This window comes from Lactuca serriola, chromosome 6 (assembly GCF_051521515.1).
Source record: "Lactuca serriola cultivar US96UC23 chromosome 6, Lser_US96UC23_V15, whole genome shotgun sequence".
Lineage (NCBI taxonomy): Eukaryota > Viridiplantae > Streptophyta > Magnoliopsida > Asterales > Asteraceae > Lactuca > Lactuca serriola.
The window spans coordinates 155707519-155730213 of NC_136413.1; the positions used below are offsets into that span (position 1 = coordinate 155707519).

At 36.0% G+C, this 22695-nt stretch overlaps 2 protein-coding genes across 2 annotated transcripts; one reads left to right on the forward strand and one right to left on the reverse strand.

The window, feature by feature from the left end:
- Positions 1-5378: 5378 nt before the first annotated feature.
- On the forward strand, positions 5379-8023 carry LOC145058837 (vacuolar-processing enzyme-like). The gene is made up of 8 exons (XM_079006719.1): positions 5379-5489; positions 6158-6314; positions 6415-6500; positions 6598-6797; positions 6924-6972; positions 7087-7290; positions 7386-7574; positions 7670-8023. The coding sequence occupies exons 1-8, from the start codon at positions 5394-5396 to the stop codon at positions 7850-7852; spliced, it is 1164 nt and encodes a 387-aa protein (XP_078862845.1). The 5' UTR covers positions 5379-5393; the 3' UTR covers positions 7853-8023.
- Positions 8024-21062: 13039 nt separating this feature from the next.
- On the reverse strand, positions 21063-22492 carry LOC145060285 (uncharacterized). The gene is made up of 2 exons (XM_079007978.1): positions 22319-22492; positions 21063-21887 (listed from the first exon to the last, which is right to left on the reverse strand). The coding sequence occupies exons 1-2, from the start codon at positions 22490-22492 to the stop codon at positions 21063-21065; spliced, it is 999 nt and encodes a 332-aa protein (XP_078864104.1).
- Positions 22493-22695: the final 203 nt, after the last annotated feature.

A 22695-nucleotide genomic window follows, 5' to 3' on the forward strand; every position in this document is an offset into this window, starting at 1 on the left:
CAAAAGCCAGTTGCTAATTAGGCCCCTACCGAAAAGTAACATTCTTCTTCGTCAAGCAGTTCAAAGGCACTGAAATGTTGGATAAATCTCCAATATTACCCTGTGAGGCCTAGGAAACTCCAAATCTCAGATAGGCTGCTCAGAACCTGTCATTGCATCATGACCTTGATCTTGGGTGGGTCGACCAATATACCCTTCTGATTCACAAGAACTGCACCTCACATAATCAGAACTCACATTTGGAGAATTTCACATAAAGCCTCTCCCTCCTCAGGAAAACCAAGAAGCACCATGAAGCTGGTCAAACAGAGCATTAATACTCGGTAATAGATAACGGTTCTTCACTGTTAGCTTATTCAGCTCCCAGTAGTCAATACACATCCGATGAGACCCGTTCTTTTTCTTCACAAACAGGATTATCACTCCCCATGGCGAACTGCTCGGTCAAATGAAACCCTTGTCCCATGATCCGGATTAGGCTAGTACGCCTAGCGTACTCTAGAGTATGCCCGTATACTAGCTAAAGGACCAAAATGAAAAGTTTTTGCATAAAGGGAAAAAAGGGAAACATACCAAATTTTTAAATGTTACATGATTCCTTGCAAGCTTCACCAAAATATCACCTTCTTCTTCTTCTTCTTCTCTTCTCCAAGCCAAGGAAGCTCCCAAAAAGACCAAGAATCAAGCAATGGATTAAAGCTAGGGTTTTCTGAGGTGAAAGGGGGCTTGGAGACTAATAATGAACCCTAAAATGGGTTTAGCAGTTGCTACACTGTGACCTTTATTGGCTACGCCATGGTGGCCCAAAAATACGCGATCTGCTTAACCATTGTCACGTCGTGGCACAAGATCTCTTCCAAAATTTCATATTCAATCCTTGGTAATTGTAAGCTTAACCAATCTGGAACATGGTTATTACACTCATCATCTAGACTGAGGTTGCAAATCGAAGTTTAGGAAATTTATTAAGAAGTTTGATTGGTGGTAATCCCATACAATGGTGTGACATCCCCAATTTCTCGGCCAAAAAAGACCGATTTGTTTATGCTTTGTTTTTTAAATCAGAGTAATTGTTTAAAGAAAACGGTTCCGGAATTTGTTCCCAAAACAAGATACGATAAAAACTTATCAAAACATTTCTCAAAGAGAATGTATTTTCATTAAATAATAAAACCTCGGGATGTCATGTTCCGATACAGACACATAAGCATAAACAGAACATACATTCATTTACACTAAAGATTTTACATCTCCTTTAATCTCTACGTGAAATATATTCTCGTATCGATACCTGTGATACAAAGGAAACTCAGTGGGTCAGGCTTGGGAGCCTGGTGAGCATATAGGGTTTTCAATCCACAATAATATAATTATTATATTCAATCATCAAACAATCAACCCAATTACCCATCCCCATAATCTTATTTTAATCTTCCCTAAAGATATTATCCTAAGGCTCATCTCCTATATCATATTTACCGCCCATCTCCTTACATCTTATATCCTTATATGCTTGTTCCTAAGAACTTTTCCTAAGGATCATCGCCTACATTGCATAGACAATACTAATTCGGGGATCACTCTCTCAATATATGTCTAGTAAGAGTTAGGGTATCATCGCATGATTACGCAGCCACAACATCGCCTGGACTCGTAAATCATAATAAGGGTTAGACTATCATCGCATGAATATGTAGCCACAACATCGCCTGGACTCGTAATTTATAGTAAGGGTTAGTCTATCATCGCATGAATACGTAGCCACAACATCGCCTGGACTCGTAATTCATAGTAAGGGTTAGAGTATCATCGCATGAATACGTAGCCACAACATCGCCTGGACTCGTAATTCATCACCTCCAGGTTATGAGCCTGCTGGTGTTTCCATGGGGTCATCTAGAATAGTCCGTGGTCGCCATCTATACTCTGGTAGATGACTACATCGCCAAATTGCCACATCGCCGGTCAAGGTTATGGTATCTCCTCTCATCTCACATCACCTATTTATCATCACCTATCTATCATCAACTTTATATCATCACCTATTTCTCATCACCTAATTATCATCACCTATTTCTCATCACCTAATTATCATCACCTATTTCTCATCACCTAATTATCATCACACATCATCTAATTCATCTACCTATGTTCTACCCAACATATTTGTAGATATAAAATACATATACATATTAACTCATTTAACACCTATATAAAACATCCATTCCACACTCATCTCAAATAAACAACAATATATAAACACATAGAACGTATTTCATAGCAAATACTTAATATATATATATATATATATATATATATATATATATATATATATATGTGTGTGTGTGGGTGTGTGTGTGTGTGTGTTAGAAGAAAATGATCACATACTCACACGTATAAACAACAATATATATATACACATAGCACGTATTTTATAAAATACTTCATATTTATGTGTAAGATGAAAGTGACTATACACTCACACCAAACATATACTTAATACATTCAAACAATACTTGTATTATAATCGTGTTTATGAAAGGGACTATACACTCACACCAAACATATACTTAATACATTCAAACAATACTTGTATTATAATCGTGTTTATGAAAGGGACTATACACTCACTTGATCAGAAGATGATCGGATAGCACTATGGCTTGTAGAAGTAGTATTCTTCGGTGAAACCGGGATCACTTCACACACCGGGTTTCTCGCGGGCAGAGCTTCGACTCGGAAACTCTTTTCTTCTCGGGATCTTCAGTGCTTCGGGACTTGCTTTGGGTCTCGGGGTTGATATCGAGGCTTCGGGGGGTTAAAATAGGGCTTAGAGGGTGTATCGGGAGTGGGAGAGAAGGGGTGGAGCAACCATAGTCGGCTGGCCCTTCAAATCTATTTATAGGGCAATTTTGGCCCTTGCCACGTCGTGGGATCCTTTTGCCACGTCGTGGGCTTGATCGTCACTGCATGCGTCATCCCAAGTTGCATCTGGGGGACTCCCGGAGCTGTCAGGAGACTTGCCACGTCGTGGCACTGCTTGCCACGTCGTGGTCTCTGACAGTTTTGGGGTTTCGCACCCCGAACTTCAGAAATTCATAACTTTCGCATACGAACTCCGTTTTCGACGTTTTTTATATCGACGCGAATGTGAGATTATGCTCTACAACTCTCGTTTAGACTCTATTGGCTAATTTTGACTTTATTTTTAATATATTATAAGTATATTACTTATATATTATTTTTAGTAGGTCGGGACAGGAAAACTCCGTTATAAACTCATAACTCCTTTATCTGAACTCCGTTTTCGTCTGTGTTTTTATCGTTGGACAAGTATCGAAAAAATCTTCGACTCTCGTTTAGATCACTAAGGATAGATATCTATCTACCTTAAATTCACTATTTATGTCGCGCTGGGTCGCGCTAGGTCGTGCCGGTTCTGTCGCGAAACTTTGACAGGTCATAACTTCTTCGTTATAACTCGGATTTCGGCGTTCTTTATATGCACGGAAACCTTGTGACATATACTACAACTTGGTTAAGATTAATCCTTCTAAATAATCTTCCATCAAAAAGTCATTTTTGATGTTTATCGTCTCTAAATTGACTAGCCCTAATCTACGGGCGTTACAAATGGGATCTTATTTTTTCACAAGTAGAATTTGCTTATAATCGATCAATTAACTGTACTATGGGAAAGAGTCCATTTGTGATTGTGTATGGCAGAAATCCAATCACCATGCTTGACTTAGCTCCTCTAGCAATTATTGATCAGTTTAGTGTTGAAGGTGACGAGCAATCAATTCAAATTAAAGAGCTTCATCAATAGTTTCGTATGCAGCTTGAGAAGCATAATAAATAGTACATTGATCGAGCCAATAGGCATCGCAAGCGAATTGTTTATCATGATGGTGGTCTTGTGTGGATACATTTAAGGAAATAGAGGTTTCTGAATAGGCATTTAAGTAAAATCCAGCCAAGAGCAAATGGTCATTTTTGTGTTTTGGAGAAAATCAATGATAACGGATACAAGATTGAATTACGAGGTGATCATCATGGCATTTATCTTAATCGGCACCAAACTGTTTCATATATAATCTCGTAACATGCGATTATCATGGCATTTATCAACAATTAAAAATCTCATAGACCTCACCGAGAATTTCCCAAAGAGATCGGCTTTGCACACCCACTTTTCAAACGGATTGGACTTAATCGAACCGTCCACAACAACACCTAAGCAAACCAACTCCTCCGTCTCTTGACCTTTTCTCGGGTTTCTTTTCCTCAACCCCTAAAACACAACCCCATTTTCACCCTTTATTCAATATGAAATCATTAAAAATATTTATACTCAAGTTTGTACAAGAACCCGAACTATTTGTATTTCAAAAAATGTCTGGTTAAATGCTCACAATGGATTTTAGATAGATTTAGTTTCATCACTAACTTATCACGAAATGATTTTTTCTAGCAACGACATTGTAACAAAGTTTGTTTTCCTTGATGATCCGTCAAAATATCAGTAAATCTTTTAATATTGAAATCCGTGCTAAATCATTGCTAACACAATGGAATTTCTAGCAGCATATTCCTCCGGCAATTCGTACTGCTATATTTTTTTTTATCGTTTTTTGATGTGGATTTGTTATTCCTATCACATATCGATTGCCAGATTTCTCGGTTAATCCATTGTGCTATTTTTCTTGAATTCGGAATAAACTTTGGTGACAATGCATGAAAAGACAAAATTTCCGTTGATATCTTCATCCCTTGTTAACATTAACGTTCTAATCTTGTTTTCAAATAATGCATACAATGTTTTGTCTCTAATTGTTTGTCAAAAACCTCAAAGCATTTTGGACAGCTTGATTTTTTTTGGGTAGTCAAAACCTAGGCAAAACTTTGTGACTATATATATAGACGTGAAAATGTAAAGTCATTGAACTATCATCCTTTCACTCTCAAAATATGGCGCATTGGCCCAAGACTTTCCCACTTAACTTGCTACTACTGAGTCTACTTGTAGTGCACTTCTCTCAAGCTAGCAGGCTTACTTTGTTTAATACATTAAAGTTGGGTTCTACTGTTAATGAGCCACAAGGCAATAGCACAACATGGGCAGTTCTTGTGGCTGGATCAAATGGATACCAAAATTATCGCCATCAGGTGAACAATATCTAAACTTTTTATGTACTGAGTGTTTATCAGAACTAAACACAATTCAATTGTCTGATAGATAATAGATTAATCTTTCATAAATGTGTGTCGAAAATTAACCAAATAGAAGATAACATAACATCTTATATGTGTTTCCAATTCAGGCAAATGTTTGTCATGCGTATCAAATACTTAAACGTGGTGGGTTGAACGATGAAAACATAATTGTATTTATGTACGATGATATTGCCAATGACCCAAGCAATCCAAGGCCAGGTACATTAATTAACAGTCCCAACGGCTCAGATGTCTACGCTGGTGTACCCAAGGTATGTTCACCACGAACTTTTTACACATCCATATTAGTTGCTTCTTTATATAGAAAATATTCTGTCAGTTATTAGCAATAATTCACACCGAAAAATGACCAAAATGTCATGGAACTTTCTAAGGTTTACCTGTAGAGTCCTTAAAGTTTTTTTTCGGCCTTTGTGGGTCCCTACACTAGGATATGACCTACTCTTTTAGTTATATCAACGTATAATAGTCGGTTCAGTGACCTTTTAGACCAAACAAAACTCATATTATGTCTCTATAAAACAAAAAAAAAAAAATAAGTTGAGGGATCAATTGGTACCAAAAAAACTCTCCTATTTTTCTAAAGATGATTCATACTCAATTCGTATTCATCCCCGAACTTATCTTTTTGGCTTTATAGAGGTAGAATATGAGTTTTTGTTTTATGTAAATGGTCATTGAACCGGTTATTACAGGTTGACAGAGACTAAAAGAGCAGGTCATATCCTAATTTAAGGACTCATAAAACCCAACAAAAACTTTAAGGACTCAATGGATAAACCCTAGAAAATTTGTAGGGCATTTGTGTTATTTTCCCTGATTCCTACAAATATACATTTCAATAAGATGGATAACCCCAATGTTGGATTTAATTAAGTAATTTTGTTGATTAAGCGAGCCATAAAATCATGTTAATTAGGATTATACGGGTGAAAGTGTGACTGCGGCGAATTTCTACGCTGTGCTTCTTGGCAACACAACAGGCGTGACAGGAGGAAGCGGGAAAGTGGTAGCAAGCAAACCAAACGATAGAATCTTTGTTTATTACACCGACCATGGTGGTCCTGGAACCCTTGGTATTAATATTGTTTCTCCATATTTTATATTCTTGACACAAATCAAAAATGAAACATTATTATATATTAACATAATCCTTGTTTGTTATAAATTACCAAGGGATGCCCAACATGCCTTACATTTTCGCTAATGATTTCATTCAAGTTCTGAAAACAAAGCATGCGAGTGGTTCATATGATGAGATGGTAAAGAAAGAGTTTAATTGGTATCCATTTATCACACCATGAGAGGTTAAATTTGATAATGAGAATAATAATTCATGTGCTAAATAAACGTATGTAGGTGATATACTTAGAAGCGTGTGATAGTGGAAGTATTATGCAAGGTCTGTTGCCAGATGATCTGAACATATATGTAATAACTTCAACGAATCCAAGTGAGTTGGGTTGGGCCACATATTGTCCAGATATGAACCCACCTCCTCCTCCAGAGTATGACGTTTGCTTAGGTGACTTATTCAGTGTTTCATGGATGGAAGACAGGTATATAATATATGCATCTTGTTTTTATATTCAATGGCGGATGAATTGACATTCAAAAGACGACAGTTTTTAAGCTAGGTGATTCTTTTTAAAGTCTTCTAATTGTTTGTGAATTTTGGTTCTTAGTGACTCACAAGATTTGAATACTGAAACTTTGGAACAACAATACTTAAAGGTTAGTATTTTGGTTTTTCTTTTCCTTTTCTTTATCAATTTTAATCTCTATGCTTTCTTCAGAGGTTAATATTTAAGGTAGAAGTATTTGAAGAAAATCAAACCATATCTGCAGGTGAAAACGAGGACTTTAAATAGTAATTATTCGGATAAGGGATCTCATGTGATGCAATATGGTACTGTAAGTATAACCAATGAGACTGTTTCCGTTTATCAAGGTTCCACTCCTTCGAACTTCTCTGCGAATCCAATTCAATCTCTGGGCTCCATGGATGTTGTTAACCAAAGAGATGCAGATCTTTATTCGATGTTTCAAAAGGTATGTATATATACTTAATGAACAACAATAATACTCGACTTAATTAATTGATGGTTTTATGGTATTGGATTAATATAATTTTATACTCTTTGCAGTATAAAAGATCAACAGACGAATCAGAACAGAAGGAACTACTGAAGAAAATTAAGGAAATAAGAACACATAGGGAGCATTTAGATAGTAGTGTCGATATGATCCAAGGCCATTTATTAGGCAACGCAAAAGGGTCAGTGAGAGATGAAGGATCGGTTCTGGTAGATGATTGGGAATGTCTCAAGTCTATGGTAACAAAAGAACTGTATATGTTTCTCATTCACTTTAGCATGTTTTTGCTAAGTTATTTTTCTATATTAACTTTTTCTACTTCTGATTGATTAAGGTTCGAATATTTGAGACACATTGTGGATCATTAACTCAATATGGCATGAAGCATACTCGAACTTTCGCTAACCTCTGCAACAGTGGAGTTACTAAGGATGCCATGGACGCTGATTCAGAGGCGACATGTAGCTCGTATAACATGGGGAAATGGAATCCTGCAACTGTTGGTTACAGCGCCTGATGCACACCTGAGAGAACCCCTTCGATCAAGAAGGAATGAAGAATTGGTGTATTTCGAAATTTTCATTTGTAAAAAGAGAATAAAAATCGTTAACAGAAATCTCAAACTACATGATATTTCTTGTTCCATAACCAATTCATCATGGTTTATGATTATGATATAAAAAGAGAATAAAAAACGTCAATAATGAGCAAGGATTATATTTTAGGTTTGAGAACAATTGGTTTTTTTAACGGATTTAAAAGTTATGATAATATTTTATGCATTTTAATTTTATATAATATGCATGTGACTGATCTATAATGATTTGCGTGGGGTATATGGACCCCACTTAGTAAGATTGTTACCCTAAATACTATGTAAAAAGGTAAAATATATTTGTTGTTCTTCTGCTCCCCAGACAACCCAAAGGACAAGAAAAACAAAGACCCTTAGTAGCTTAATTGGAAAAAAGAAAATCTAAGTTTTCATCCAAATCTAAGTATAAACCATATCAAACGAGTATACTAATTACTAAGAGAAAGATGAAGTACAAAGCAATCTAAGTATAAACCATATCAAACGAGTATACAAATTAATGTCAAGAAAAACAAAGACCCTTAGTAGCTTAATTGGAAATAACTATTTCGATGCTGGAAAAAAAAATTCGTTTATATTCATTTCGAATACTGGACCGATTGTAGGCTTTTCTAGATCGGATATTCCAACTTCTAATTTCGTTCGGTTCTACTAAACAAGCATGCTCTTATTTTTTATTATTTAACTCGTTAGTCTTTAAATGATTTTCTTATTTTTTTTATAAAAAAAACGGATGAAACCATTTTTCTTTATCGTACATTGTTCTTAATTGCATACTCTAATAAAAAGCAAATTATTATGTTTATCATTTATATATTTATATTTTTATAATTATATTTAGTTATCTAAAATTAAATGTAATTACAACTAGAAAACTAAACCAAACAATACAAAATCTAATCCAGTTTGTTTTTTATTACAATAAAAGCGTCTACATCATTGGATGCGACATTTCCAGTTTTATAATCAGGGAGAAAATCAATATTTGCTGGATAAATAAATACAAAAGATAAAATTTTATAATAAAAACAAACTCCTTAAATAAAAAGTAAATAGGGGGATAAAGTTATAATAAATATAACTTTATTACAAACATTTTCATATATTTTTGTACGAAATGTAAGTTATATCAACACTAAATTAAATTTCCTTAAATATTTGCTAGTAATTAAAGTATATTTTTATTTTAGATTTGGCTATAAATAGTAATTTACTTTAGATTTTAATATTAAGTTTATTAATTATTCAATTTACATTTCATTACGTTCAATTAAAAAAATTAAAATATTATACATTAATTTGTTGAAATATTATAACAACAATATAATTTTCGACTTCAGTTTAATTTAAATTTAAAGATTATATATAACGTATGAAATCACTAAATTGTATTTTTTTTTATACATACGAGTCTTACGAAAAAAAAAACTAGGGAATTTATTCGCCCACTCTAAGATTCCAGTCACATAGTAAACAAACACGGAGGGCATTATTTTCCAATGCATAGAGGACTTTATTGCTAAAAATGAATGAATGTAATTAATCTTCTAATTGAAAGGAGACTCCATAAACATTATACCAGAACTTGTGTCCTATCGAGGGATCGAGTCATTATATGGATAATTGGTATCAACCCAAATCAGAATCTAGTAATATGGCCGAAAGAATTCTATGGTAAATTTAAATCGATCATGTGCGATAAAATCTTTATTGTGCAATATTTGAGCCCCCATGTTAGTGCTGGCATGTATAGCCAATATCTAAAGCATGCCGTACTAATAAGTGCATGACTTGTTTATGATAATCATGCTACAATATTTGAGGCTTTATTCAGGACTCCTAAAACGTTCAATTGGCCTTTTAAACCCTAATTATTATGTTACAATCAAAACAAACAAAATTGAATACACTGATAAATTTCAAGATAGCCATTTCACATGTCCCAAAAAGCATTTCTCATCGTACCTTGTGAAAATGTCCTTTTGTAATGCAAAGTACCCATTTTGGAAAAATAATAGTAATAAATACCCATTTTGCGTATATTCATTAATTTCCTTCTCATAACAATTTTGCAAAATTACCCTTTAGCATGAATAGTAGCTAATGCCAAAATCATGTGAGAGAGAGAGAGATGTTATTTGGTCGTGCCTAGGGACATTTTTGGTGCATGTCACTTTGCGAAAATGTTCGTTTATTGATAAATCTTGTATCGACGTTAAAAAATAAAAGGTGTATCAAAATTTAAACTCATAAAACTTCAAGAAATTTTATTTGAATTACTGTTTTATCCTATATGATGATAATAAGTTGAGAGCTTTTCTTAATGTTAGAAAAAAACAGTATAAAAAATTACAACTATCCAATCCATTAAAACTCACTTTGTAGTCCTTAGGACCATTTCACACAATTTAGAGGTGACCATGGTGCGGTCTTTGGACCAAACTGAACCTTACAGTACGTACAAGGTGTGGTTTTGCCTTTAGAAAACCACTGGGTGTCGTTTTCATTGGTTTTGTTTTGCGGTTTTCCCATGCAGTATCGATTTGACGTTAGTTATTAACTGAGTCAAATATATGGTGCGACTTTTTATGTTTACTACTAAGGTTTTATATTTAACCATAACGTTCATGTGAAGATTTATGATTATATGTCATGATGTCGTTTCCTCAGTTTTAGAAATCATGATTTCAGGTTTTTTACGTTGATTACTTCATTTGCATCCAAGAGTCTCAAACTCATTTTTTGTTTAATTTACACTTGTAACTTGTAAGTTATAGCCCGTAGTTGTTCCAAAAGTCAGTAAATCACAAACACAAAGTAATAAACTTATAAATTATCATCAAATTTAATATGTAATATATATTAAAATTTATTAATTTTTTAAAAGTACGTATAACTTTATATAATATAAATTAGTGATCTATGTGTGTATACATGCGGTGCGGTTAGGTTTTGGTGGTACATTTTCTAGATAAAAACCCTACCATAGCAATAATTTCGGTTTTTGCGAAACTTAATTTTGTAGTACTATCGTTTTTTGCATCGTTTTCGGTTTTTCGGTTGCATTTTGTTGCCTTTTTATCAATTTTTTTTATTCGGTTTGATTTTTGATCACCATGATAAAATTGTTGACTATTTTTTAAATGAGATATCTCCAGAAAAGTCCTAATATTTTATTATAATTTCGGAAAAAATCTCAAACTAAAATTTATTTACGAAAAAACATTAATTACTCGTATAAATGATTATTTTACCTATTTTTCCTGATTTACTGGCATCATTATTTACCGTACGTGTTCCATTAAAGTATCATTATTTTACTATAATTTACAAATATTTTTCAAATTAAAATTAAGTGATGATTTTATCGGTTTCATAGTTGACCAAGACGCTTAGTCATTAAATAGGTTGATAAGATTGATACAATTGGTTATATAATGTTATGTTTCTCGTAAAATTTGATATTCATCTCATCGGTTCATTTATGATTATGTATCAAGTTCAATAATGGAACCGGTAAAATGTGTGTTGGCAGAAAAAAAAAATAAAAAAAATAAGGTGATGAGATATATATTGGATTACATAACATTAGATAAACAATTTGAAACTTTTTCTAAACTTAAAAAATGACGAATTTTATTGCTAGTTTCTGTAATTATTGAAGTTTTTATTAGATATATTTTATAGTTAAAAAGTATATATACAATATATCATGATATCAAGTTTTATAATAAATTAAACTAATATTATACAACTAAACATATTAATATCATGACTTCATTTAATGACTAGTGCTTCAGGTCAGCAATTAAAACCGACAATATATATGTTATATAAAAAAAATTTATGAAATCATCGCTTAAATTTAGTTTGATATTTATTCGTAAATTATGATAAATAATAGGACATTAATGGAATCGAGTAAATAATGAAACTTGTAAACACTAAAAAAATGGTCAAATGTTTTTTTTCGTAAACAAATTTTAATTTGAAACATTCTCGTAAATTAAAGGAAAATATTAAGATTTTTCAGAAAATTTACCTTTTCGAATTTACTTAATTTTCGTTATTTTTTGAAAAATTAGTTATGTATTTACTTATATTTTCATTTTTTTCTTCTCTCTATATAAGGTTTTGTAAATGACCCAATGTTGCAAAACCTTTATTTGATTGTTGGGTTGACTAAAGGGCAAAAAGTTAGGGGAAGGGGAAGAGCGATGAAGGAAGAAGACACCTACCATACCCTTAATCCAAGGACCAGACAAGAAAAGTAAAAGCTTTGATTAACCTATCTGCACGCACAAGCACCCACTAAAACATAAATGAATTAATTAATCTTCGGTCCACGTGGCAGCCATGGACTAACCTCTGACCCACCGTGGCACCATGGACCAACACCATTATCAAACACAAGTCCACGCCAGACCACAGCCGCTACGTACAGAATTCAACCCCGGTCCAAATCGACATAATTCATCTGGTCTTACTCCGGTCCCACATTCCACTAATCAGCCAAGCTAATAATGAAGCCAGTTAAGCCAACAATTTTTTTTTGTTTATTTTAATAGAGGTGTATGGACTCGTGGGAAAAAGAATAGTAGAAAATAATATTTGTAAATACAAATAACTTCACATTTTTACCTTTATAACCATATAACCGAATATTTGTCTTTATTAACCGCTAGGTCGTCACATATCTGTTATTTTACTGTAAAATTTAAAATTTACGTAATTGTTTTTTTTAAACAACAAATATATTATAAAGACCTCATGATAGCAAGTAGCTAGAACATGAGGAAAGTACAAGGAGAATACAATATGACAATTTTTAATAAAATGGAGATATGTTCCAATCAATCCACCTATTTATAGCCCGAGTAGTATTTGAACCACGAATATGTTTGAGAGATCACCTCATATGCAATCTGTGCAGGAGATGCGCGATTAAACATCATATTATTCTTTGCTATCCAAATGAACTATAATAAACCATATATAGTTGTATTGAGCCTTTCTTTTTTGCGGGGACAGTTGCCCCAATTTGCCGTGAAATTTAGTAATTTTTCATGTTGTTGAAAGACATCGTAGGTATGCCACACCATTTTAATATCCAATCCCTTGCCTCCTTCGCTATCTTGCATTTTATCAATAAATGCTCACATGTTTCTTTTTCTTCTTTGCAAAGAGGGCACATAGATGATTGTAATATGACATCTCTCGTTTACAGATTTGACGCGACTTGGATTCTGTCAAGGATCGCCCTCCATATAAAGCATCAGATCTTGAGTGGTACCGCTTTGGACCAGTTAATCTATACACTGTTGCTAGGGGCTACGATTTTTGAGTCCATCAGTTTCCTTAGAGTTTTAACTGTGTACCTGTCATCCTTATTTAAAGTGAAGTTGAGTCCATTCTCTGCTAGTGTTATGTTGAGATTTGCAAGTAACGAACAAAAAGCCAAGAAATCAGCAGACGTCTCAGCGTTCATCTGTTGTTTCTTCTAGTTCCATGTGTGGCCATCACTTTGAATCCTGTCCGAAATTAGGCACAACTTAAATTTTTCCAGATCATATAATCCTTGGTGGGAGGTCAAGTCCACCAATCAAATTACACCATTTGTTTACAAATAAAACGTAATATAATGGTAAAAAAGGGTATCGATGCTTAGGGGAATGGTTGTATTCAATCACCAATGCAATCTAAAAGAGCTATTGTAAATAAACTAACTAACTACAATTAAACTAAATAGGGGGTGTTTGATTATTTGAAAACTAAAAGACTTGAATAACTAAAAAAAAACTTGCAATTAAGCAAGATAGTGAGATGATCAAATATTGGAGAGAGTTGGTTAACTAAGGATATTCAACACAATGAACATTTGTGTGTTTATCATTAGGATTCAACATGAAACTTATCATTCATCTCAAATTGGTTATAGCAATCATGAAGCATGATATGTCAAGATTCCTCTTAGGTAGTATGGAGGTTGGGGAAGCCCATAACACACCTTCTTAATCAAGGTCAAGGGTTTAATTGAGGCAATTGAACCCAAGAAGTTAATTGGCCATAAGAAAAAATGAATCCCTAATTCCTAGAGGATGCCAATGCTTACACATCCAAAAAGGAGTTATGATTCATAAACTAGAGATGATTTTTACCATAATAAAGCTCTTGTTCTAAGTTAATTCAATGATTCAATGCAAAACCAAAGAAATAAACTAACAATAGCTCATTCAAGTGTCAAGCTCATGATCAAAACATTAAACAAGCATAATAAATATGATCTAGAACCATACACATAAGATAATTGATAATCTAGCATGAATCCTTCAAAAGTCCACAAACATTCAAAGGTTTTAACCAAAGTTAACCAATATAGAGAAATTAGCCACTCATGGCAAGAAAATAACAATCACAAAAGTCTAATTGCATAAAGAAACTACCAATGACTTGGAAAGATGAAAAGAAACAGGTTTCAAGCTCCAAAATCGCTTTCTTCACATCTCCAATGGTGTAAAATCGAAGTCATGGCTGCTAGATCTGATCCCCCCAAGGTTATGGTGTGCCAAATGACCAAAATGCCCAAACTTGGCTGTTGCGCGAGTACCCGCGCGATGGAAATTCCACCCGTGCAAGTGTTGCTATAATCCTTTTAGCTCTTCATTCCTCCACTCCACCCTTCCACTACCAAAGATTCCTTTGGTCCCCTTCATATCCATGTGATTTAAACCAACCAATCATCATTTAGCTACAAAAAATGGATACTCTAAGCCCGAAATAAAAGTTTATGACCCATCTTCACAAGCCCAAAATATCCAAGTCTTTAACTTTTAAGGCCCAAATCTTCTTTTATGGATCCGCCAAGCCCAACAATGCCTTGAGAGCCTACTAAGCCCGTCTCCAATCAACCTGCAACCACAACGAACACCAAAAACCTGCAAAATACCTTATGCAAAATAAAAAGCACCCGGTACTATCCATAATAAAGAAAATAAAGAGTATACAATGCATTAATAATAAAAACATCTAAAATTCTAAAATAAACTATAAAAATAAGTAAATAAAATAAACTATCAAATCACCCCAAGCTTAAACCTAACTTGTCCTCAAGTTAGAACAAGACTAAAATGAACTCGGGATGAACTAAACTAAAAAGAAAAAAAGAAAGATACCATAGAACTTGGTCAACATCAGTCAACATGGTCAAAATTAGTCCATCATGGACCCTACGTATCGTCAAAATGTTCCCCGCTTTAAAGTCATAAACCACATTCTCAACCACTTGATGGGCGAATAGATTTTGGCTGGATGTGGTCGCAGTGTGCAAGACAAAGGAAACAGAGGATGCGCCCAGTGGGGGAACTTTGAATCACCAATGCAGACCATAGTGCATGAAGGAAAGGCGCCTCTTCACACACTATGATTCCTACATTTGTTAAGCTAAAGTGTATAATAACGAAATAGGCCTTTCAGCACGACCCCCGTGAAAACATCCGGTTTCAGAGGCTTTTCCCTTGTACTATCCTTTACAGTTTACTGTCTCATCGTCATAACCTTTTCTCACCAAGATCAAAAATAAAAATAAAATAATAAAAATCTAATTAACCTAAACCTAACAGCTTAAATCTTCAATCTTGAACTTCGGTCTTCAGTTTTCTTTGCTGCTTGATCTTTTGTCTTCTTATTTTTTTTCATAATAAACCATAGGTCTTGAACTTGGATTCTTGTTCTTCTTTTGGTGTTGCTCTTTTTCTTCATTTTTCTTCTTTGTTTTTTTTTGCGTTTCTTTAATCTTCTTCATTGCTTCTTTTTTTCTTCACTTTTCCAATTTCTTCTTTTTTTTTGTTTTCTTCTTGGAAGGTCTAAGGAATTTCACCATATAATATAGGATGGAGGTTAACATAAACACCTAATGATCATTGACAATGTGCCATGATCAACTAAAAAGGGTGGGATATGACTCAAAAATGGGTGTTACTGAAAAACTTGGTCTCAAAAGATTTGAATTAGGGGACATACTTCAAAGTTCATCAAGCACCTCAATGTAAGGTGTGATAAACAAAATCTATCTAACTATCTATTCTAGACCCCTAGAAAAATGATGACCTGTCTTAAAAAGGTGGTGAGAATCTAACTAAGCAAGGCTCGGACAAGACTCGTGAGTACTAAGGGGTACTCCCCCAAAACCAAGATGCGAGTCTTCAATGCTTTCAAAATACCATACCGGGCTAATCTTCGCTCACACACATTGGTTTGACCAACCACATCCTTCAGCACCTAGACCCAATCAAGCTACCTACATCTGGCCCCCACACAAGCGGTCTCAAAGTTGTGTGTGAGGCTCAAAACATGTGCCATTTCTCAAATACAAGGAATTCCATATCAAGACCCGGGACCAATCTATGATTCAATACTTATGACTCGGTGCTATGGTACCTGTAGGGATGAGAAGACAAGAGAGAACAAAAATGCATGGACTTCAACTAGAATGCATCTAAAATGTATGAAAATTAGAAAAGAAAGAAACAAAAGAATTAAAAGAACCTAACAGCAAAAATATAATCAAACCAAATAGCAAAAATATAAACCGGGCAAATATTCCAAACTTGCAATTTGGCACAATTCAATGTAATCCAATCAATTCAAAGAAAACTAAGTCTAATTATAATCAACTTAATGCATAGCACCAGCCTATGAAATTAGAAATTGAATGCAAAAGAATTAAAAGAAATGTACCAATTTCGAGTGTCAAAACCCAAAAAGAAATCTGCTAAAACCGCACCCCGAGCTTGAATTTCACCCGCAAGATTGAATCTTTCGAAACTCCGGTGAGAAACAAAAATTTTGAAAAATTTTGGTCAAAATTAGTGGCGGCGGCGACAGACAGCGGCCAGTAGCGGAGCTAGGGTTCTGGAAAATAAAATCTGCCCAAATGTGCTATAGATCGGTGTGCCCGGGAGTATTTGGTGAAGAATAGCCCAAGAAAAATGTGAATTGGATGGAAGGTGGTGGCGGAATGGAGATGTTGCGACTTTTCCGGCGAGTTGGTGAAATACGGTGGAGGCGACGATTGAAGGATGTGGTGGGGCTAGTTGTGGTCGGAATTAGGTGGGGATGAGGGTGGTAGGGTTGCATCGGTGATAATAGCAGGCGGTGAGGCGGTATGTGTTGTGCTCGTTTTTCCGGCGAGATAGGGAGTGTGAAATCGGGGTTGTGGTGCTGTCGCTGGCTGGAGAAGAAGAGGGGATGAACTTACGAAGGCGACGGAATGTAATGGTGAGGTTGATGGCGCCAACTGGTGGTGAAGGCAATGGCAACGGAGCTTCGTCAGCGGCAGTTGGCGTTAGTCGGGAGGGAAGGTTGGTCGTTGTAGACGGGAGGAATAAGGGGAAAGGGGGATCTGGTGGGTTATGGAGTTATAAGGGTAGGTAGTAATTGTAGTTCGGGTTCAGTGAAGATGGAGCGGGTTATCGGGTAGGTATGTAGGTACTGGGTCGAGTAAATGGATTATACAGATCGGGTATGGGCTATGGGTCGAAGCAATAAAGATGGATCAGTGGGTCGTGCAATGGGGGTGATAATTTTTTCTTGGTCGTGTAAGTAAGTGCGAGGGTGAAGGCTGGCCGCGCAAGTGGTTGCGAGGGTGGGTATTCAGGTCGCGCAGAAGTTGTGTGGTTGGGGGTTCAGCCGCGTGCATACATCAGTGAGCATCCCGTGTGAAAAGTAATTTGGACTCGGATTTGCGCGGCTGGGGGTCAGCCACGTAAGGGTTGCGTGGGCACCCGCGCAAATTGCAGATTTTTGGCATTTTTCAAACATCACCAAGATCATTGCTAGACTTCAATATGCTTATTTTTAGACCAACTTCAAGATTAGAAGCACTCAAAACTTCAAGCGGAGATTATTTATTTACAATGCATTTATTTAACGTATTTTCCAAGACTTAGCCACGTTTCCATCAACCTTCGTAATTCGGAGTTTCCAATGTTACGTTATCGAATTCTCCCGTGTCAAAGCCTTCATAAAATGGTTTCAAGTGATGCCTATTCACTTTGAATATTTGATTTGTTTCCAAACTCTTGATTTCAACTGCACCGTGATCAAACACTTTTATAACAATAAAAGGTCCGTGCCATCGAGATCGTAACTTTCCCGGGAATAGCTTTAAGCATGAATGATAAAGAAGAACTTTTTTCGCCCGGAATAAAATGCTTACGAGTGATGTGCTTGTCATGAAACACTTTTTTCTTATCTTTGTAGATGCTTGCATTTTCATAAGACTCATTCCTCAACTCCTCGATTTCTTGAAGTTGCATCTTTTGGTGTTTTCCGGTTTCTTCAATATTGAAATTACACTTGTTAACCGCCCAATATGCCTTGTATTCCAATTCTGCCGGTAAATGACAAGACTTTCCATAGACGAGGCGGAATGGAGACATACCAATTGGAGTTTTGTAGGCGGTCCGATACGCCCACAATGCATATTCTAACTTCAAGCTCCAATCTTTTCGTGTAGTGTTAACTGTCTTTTCAAGAATTTGTTTGACTTCTCTATTTGACACTTCCGCTTGGCCATTCGTTTGTGGATGGTAAGCGGTTGATATCCGGTGTGTGACACCATATCTTTTAATCATGGCTTCCATCATTTTGTTGCAAAAATGAGTGCCCCTATCACTCACCAAGGCTCTCGGTACACCATATCGTGCAAAAATGTTTGACTTCAAAAAGTCAATTACAGTTTTGGAATCATCATGCCTTGTAACCTTTGCTTCCACCTACTTTGAAACGTAATCAACTGCCAAGAGTATATAAGTATAACCGAAAGAAACGAGTAATGGACCCATGAAGTTAATTCCCCATGCATCAAAGATCTCACAAATGAGGATAGGGCTTTGAATCATTTCATGTCTCATGGATACGGTTCCCGTTATTTGACATCTATCACAACTCTTGCAAAATAGATAGGCATCTCTTGACATTGTTGGCCAATAGAATGCACATTCGAGCACTTTTCGCATGGTTTTGTTTTGACCAAAATGTCCTCTGCATGCATACTCATGGCAAAACTTCAAAATTGACTCAACCTCATTTTGATGAACACACCTTCGTATTAGTTGATCCAGACAATGTTTCCAAAGATAAGGGTCATCCCACACATAGTATTTGGAATCACTCTTCAATTTGGCTTTTTGGTACTTGGTAAACGTGTGAGTAATTTCTTTAGTAACCAAGTAATTCACAATATCCGCATACCATGGAATGGTGTTTGAAATATAGAAGAGGTGTTCATCCGGGAATTCATCAAGGATAGAAGATAAGGAGTAACCAATATTTAACCGACTTAAGTGGTCCGCAACTAGGTTTTCGGCACCACTTTTGTCCTTTATTTCAAGATCGAATTCTTGTAAAAGAAGAATCCACCGAATCAACCGTGGCTTGGCATCTTTCTTGGTCATGAGATATTTCAAGGCGGTATGGTCGGAGTACACAATCACTTTTGTCTCGAGAAGGTATTGTCGTAATTTCTCCAAGGCGAGTACAATGGCTAGAAGTTCCTTCTCTGTGGTTGAGTAATTGGCTTGAGCATTATCCAAGGTTTTGGAGGCATAGTAGATGACATGTGATACTTTGCCCTCCTTTTGACCTAAGACCACCCCAACTGCAAAATTGCTTGCATCACACATTATTTCAAATGGAAGCTCCCAATTTGGAGGTTGGATTATTGGAGTAGAGGTGAGCAAGTCTTTGAGTTTGTCAAAGTCTTCTTGGCATGCAACATTGAAGTCAAAATCAACATCTTTTTGGAGAAGGAGGCACATCGGTCACGTAATCTTCGAGAAATTTTTGATAAATCTTCTATAGAATCCCGCATGGCCCAAGAAAGATATTACTTCTCTAACACATGTTGGGTAAGGAAGGGTTTGTATGACATCAATTTTGGCTTTATCAACTTCAATTCCCTTTTTGGAGACGATGTTTCCCAAGATGATGCCTTGATTGACCATGAAGTGACATTTATCAAAGTTTAACACCAACTTCTACTCAATGCACCTTTTCAAAATCTTCTTAAGGTTATCTAATCATTCATAAAACGAATTCATACACTGTGAAGTCGTCCATGAACATTTGAATTATATTCTCAACATACTTGGAGAAAATGCTCACCATGCATCTTTGGAATGTGGTTGGGGCATTGCATAATCCAAATGGCATCTGTTTGTAGGCAAACGTGCCAAAGGGTCATGTGAAGGTCATTTTGTCTTGATCTTCGAGGGCAACGGGTATTTGATGAAAACCCGAGTATCCATCGAGGCAACAATAATGTGACTTGCCCACCAATCACTCGAGCATTTGGTCGATGAAAGGATGTGGAAAATGATCTTTTCTTTTGCTCGAATTTAACTTTCTATAATCAATGCACACCCTCCATCCATTTTGAACTCGAGTGGGTACCATTACTCCTTTGTTATTCTCAACAACCGTGATTCCTGTTTTCTTGGGAACCACTTGAACTGGACTAATCCATTTGGAGTCAGAAATCGGGTAAATCATGTCCGCATCAAGGAGTTTAATTATCTCTTTCTTGACAACTTCCATCATGGGGAGATTTAATCGTCTTTGAGCTTCCCTCCTAGGCTTACAATCATCTTCCATGAGTATCTTGTGAGTTCATACATTAGGGCTTATCCTCTTAATGTCCGCTATTGTCCACCCCATGGCTTCTTTATGATCTTTCAAGACTTCAATCAATTGGTTTTCTTCAAAGTCTTTCAATTAAGAAGATATGATCACCGGTAGAGTTTCATCTTGACCTAGATAAGAATATTTCAAATGGCTACGTAAGACTTTCAATTCAAGTGTGGGTGGGTGGATTATGGAAGGCGGCATCTTGTTTGGAGAATGAGATAAGGCAACTTGAGAAACATCCTTCTTTATGGAATTGTTAACTTTTAAAGTTTTCACAATCTCTTCAACTTCAAAGTCCAATGTATACATATCCAATGTATTCTTCAAACTTTCACCATCAAGACTCTTGTTGAGCACCATCTTCAAAATATCTCCTTGTGACAATTCGAATAATTCTTGGATGATTGGCTCAATCACATCAACCCGGTACAATGGAGAAATGTTGCTAGGGTATCTCATCAAAGATGTTGAAGTGAATGGTTTCTCCATCAAATTCCATGGCGATCTTCCCATTATGAACATCAATAATCGTGTGAGAGGTATTCATGAAAGATCTTCCAAGAAGGATCATGGAAGACTTGGAAGGGGTCTTCTCTTCAAGGTCAATGACATAGAAGTCCGCGGGAAATACTAGTTGATTGACTTGCACTAGTACATCTTCCAACACGCCCCTTGGAAATACACTTGACTTGTCCACTAATTGAATTATCACTCCGGTTTCTTCCAAAGGTTCGACATTGAGAGATTGAAAATCCGAGTATGGCGTCACATTGATCGAGGCTCCAAGATCTATCATTGCACTTTCGACATGAAAATCACCAATGGTACAAGGGATTGCAAACATGCCTAGGTCCTTGCATTTAGGTGGTAGCTTGTTTTGGATAACCGCGGACACATTTGCATTGACTTGAATCTTTTCATTCGCCTTAAACTTCCTCTTATTGGTGCACAAATCCTTAAGAAATTTGGCATAGCGCAGAATTTGCTTTATGGCATCCAATAGTGAAATGTTGATTTGAACTTCGAGGAAAGTCTCAAGAAATTCTTTCTCCTCCTCTAGTTTCTTTGAGGGAGCCAACCAAGATGGGAAAGGTGGTGGTATGACCAATGGCTTGATGTTCTTGTTGGAAGAGTCGGGTTGATCATTGGTTGGCATAATCGTGTCCTTTGGAGTAGCTTCAACCTTTGGAGGCTCAAAAACAATAACCTCATCTTCTTCTTCTCTTGAAAGTCTTTTAGGATTGCTTTCTCCAAGTGTTTTGCCACTTCTCTAAGTTATTGCACTCACATTGGGGTTCTTCTCGGTTTGAGATGGAATTTACACCTTTGTTCCATCTTGTTGAGAGCGATGGCCAAGTCTCCAAATTGTGCTTGAATGTTGGAGAACATGTTCTTGGTCTCTTATTGAAATTGGGCTTGGCTTTGAGCTAGAGAAGTAACAAGTTCTTGAAGGATCATTTGATGGTCACCACTCGATTGACCTTGTTGTGGAGGTTGTTGGTAATTTGGAGTGGGGTGAGATGTTTGTGGCTATAGAGGTTTTTGTGTTGGGTATTGAGAAAATTGGGGTTTCATCATAACATGTGGTGGGTTTTGCTTTGGTAGGTATGGGTTGGTTGTGTTATTCCTCCGATTTGGGTTGTAGTTATTTTGAAATCCCATGGGTCTTGGTTGACCTTAATATCCTCCCATTGCATTTACATCCTCCGGTTCACTACCAAGTGAGGGACACTTATCCGTATAATGCCCCCTCATTGCACAAATGCCACACACCATCAATTGTTGACCACTTCCGACCACAATTTGACTTAGCACATTAGTCAAATCCAAGAGCTTTGATTCCAAGTGTTGGGTGTTGCTAACTTCACCAACCATTTATGTAGAATTTCTCTTCATTTCATTTCGAGTTCCAAAGTTCCTTTGATTTTGAGAAATGGTTCCAAAAAGTGATCTTATCTCTTGAGGTGTCTTGTTGAAGATGTCACCACCACTTGAAGCATCAATCATCCTTCGATCTTTTTCATTCATACCCTCATAAAATTGTTGAAGAAGTAGTTGTTTGGGAATGTTGTGTTGAG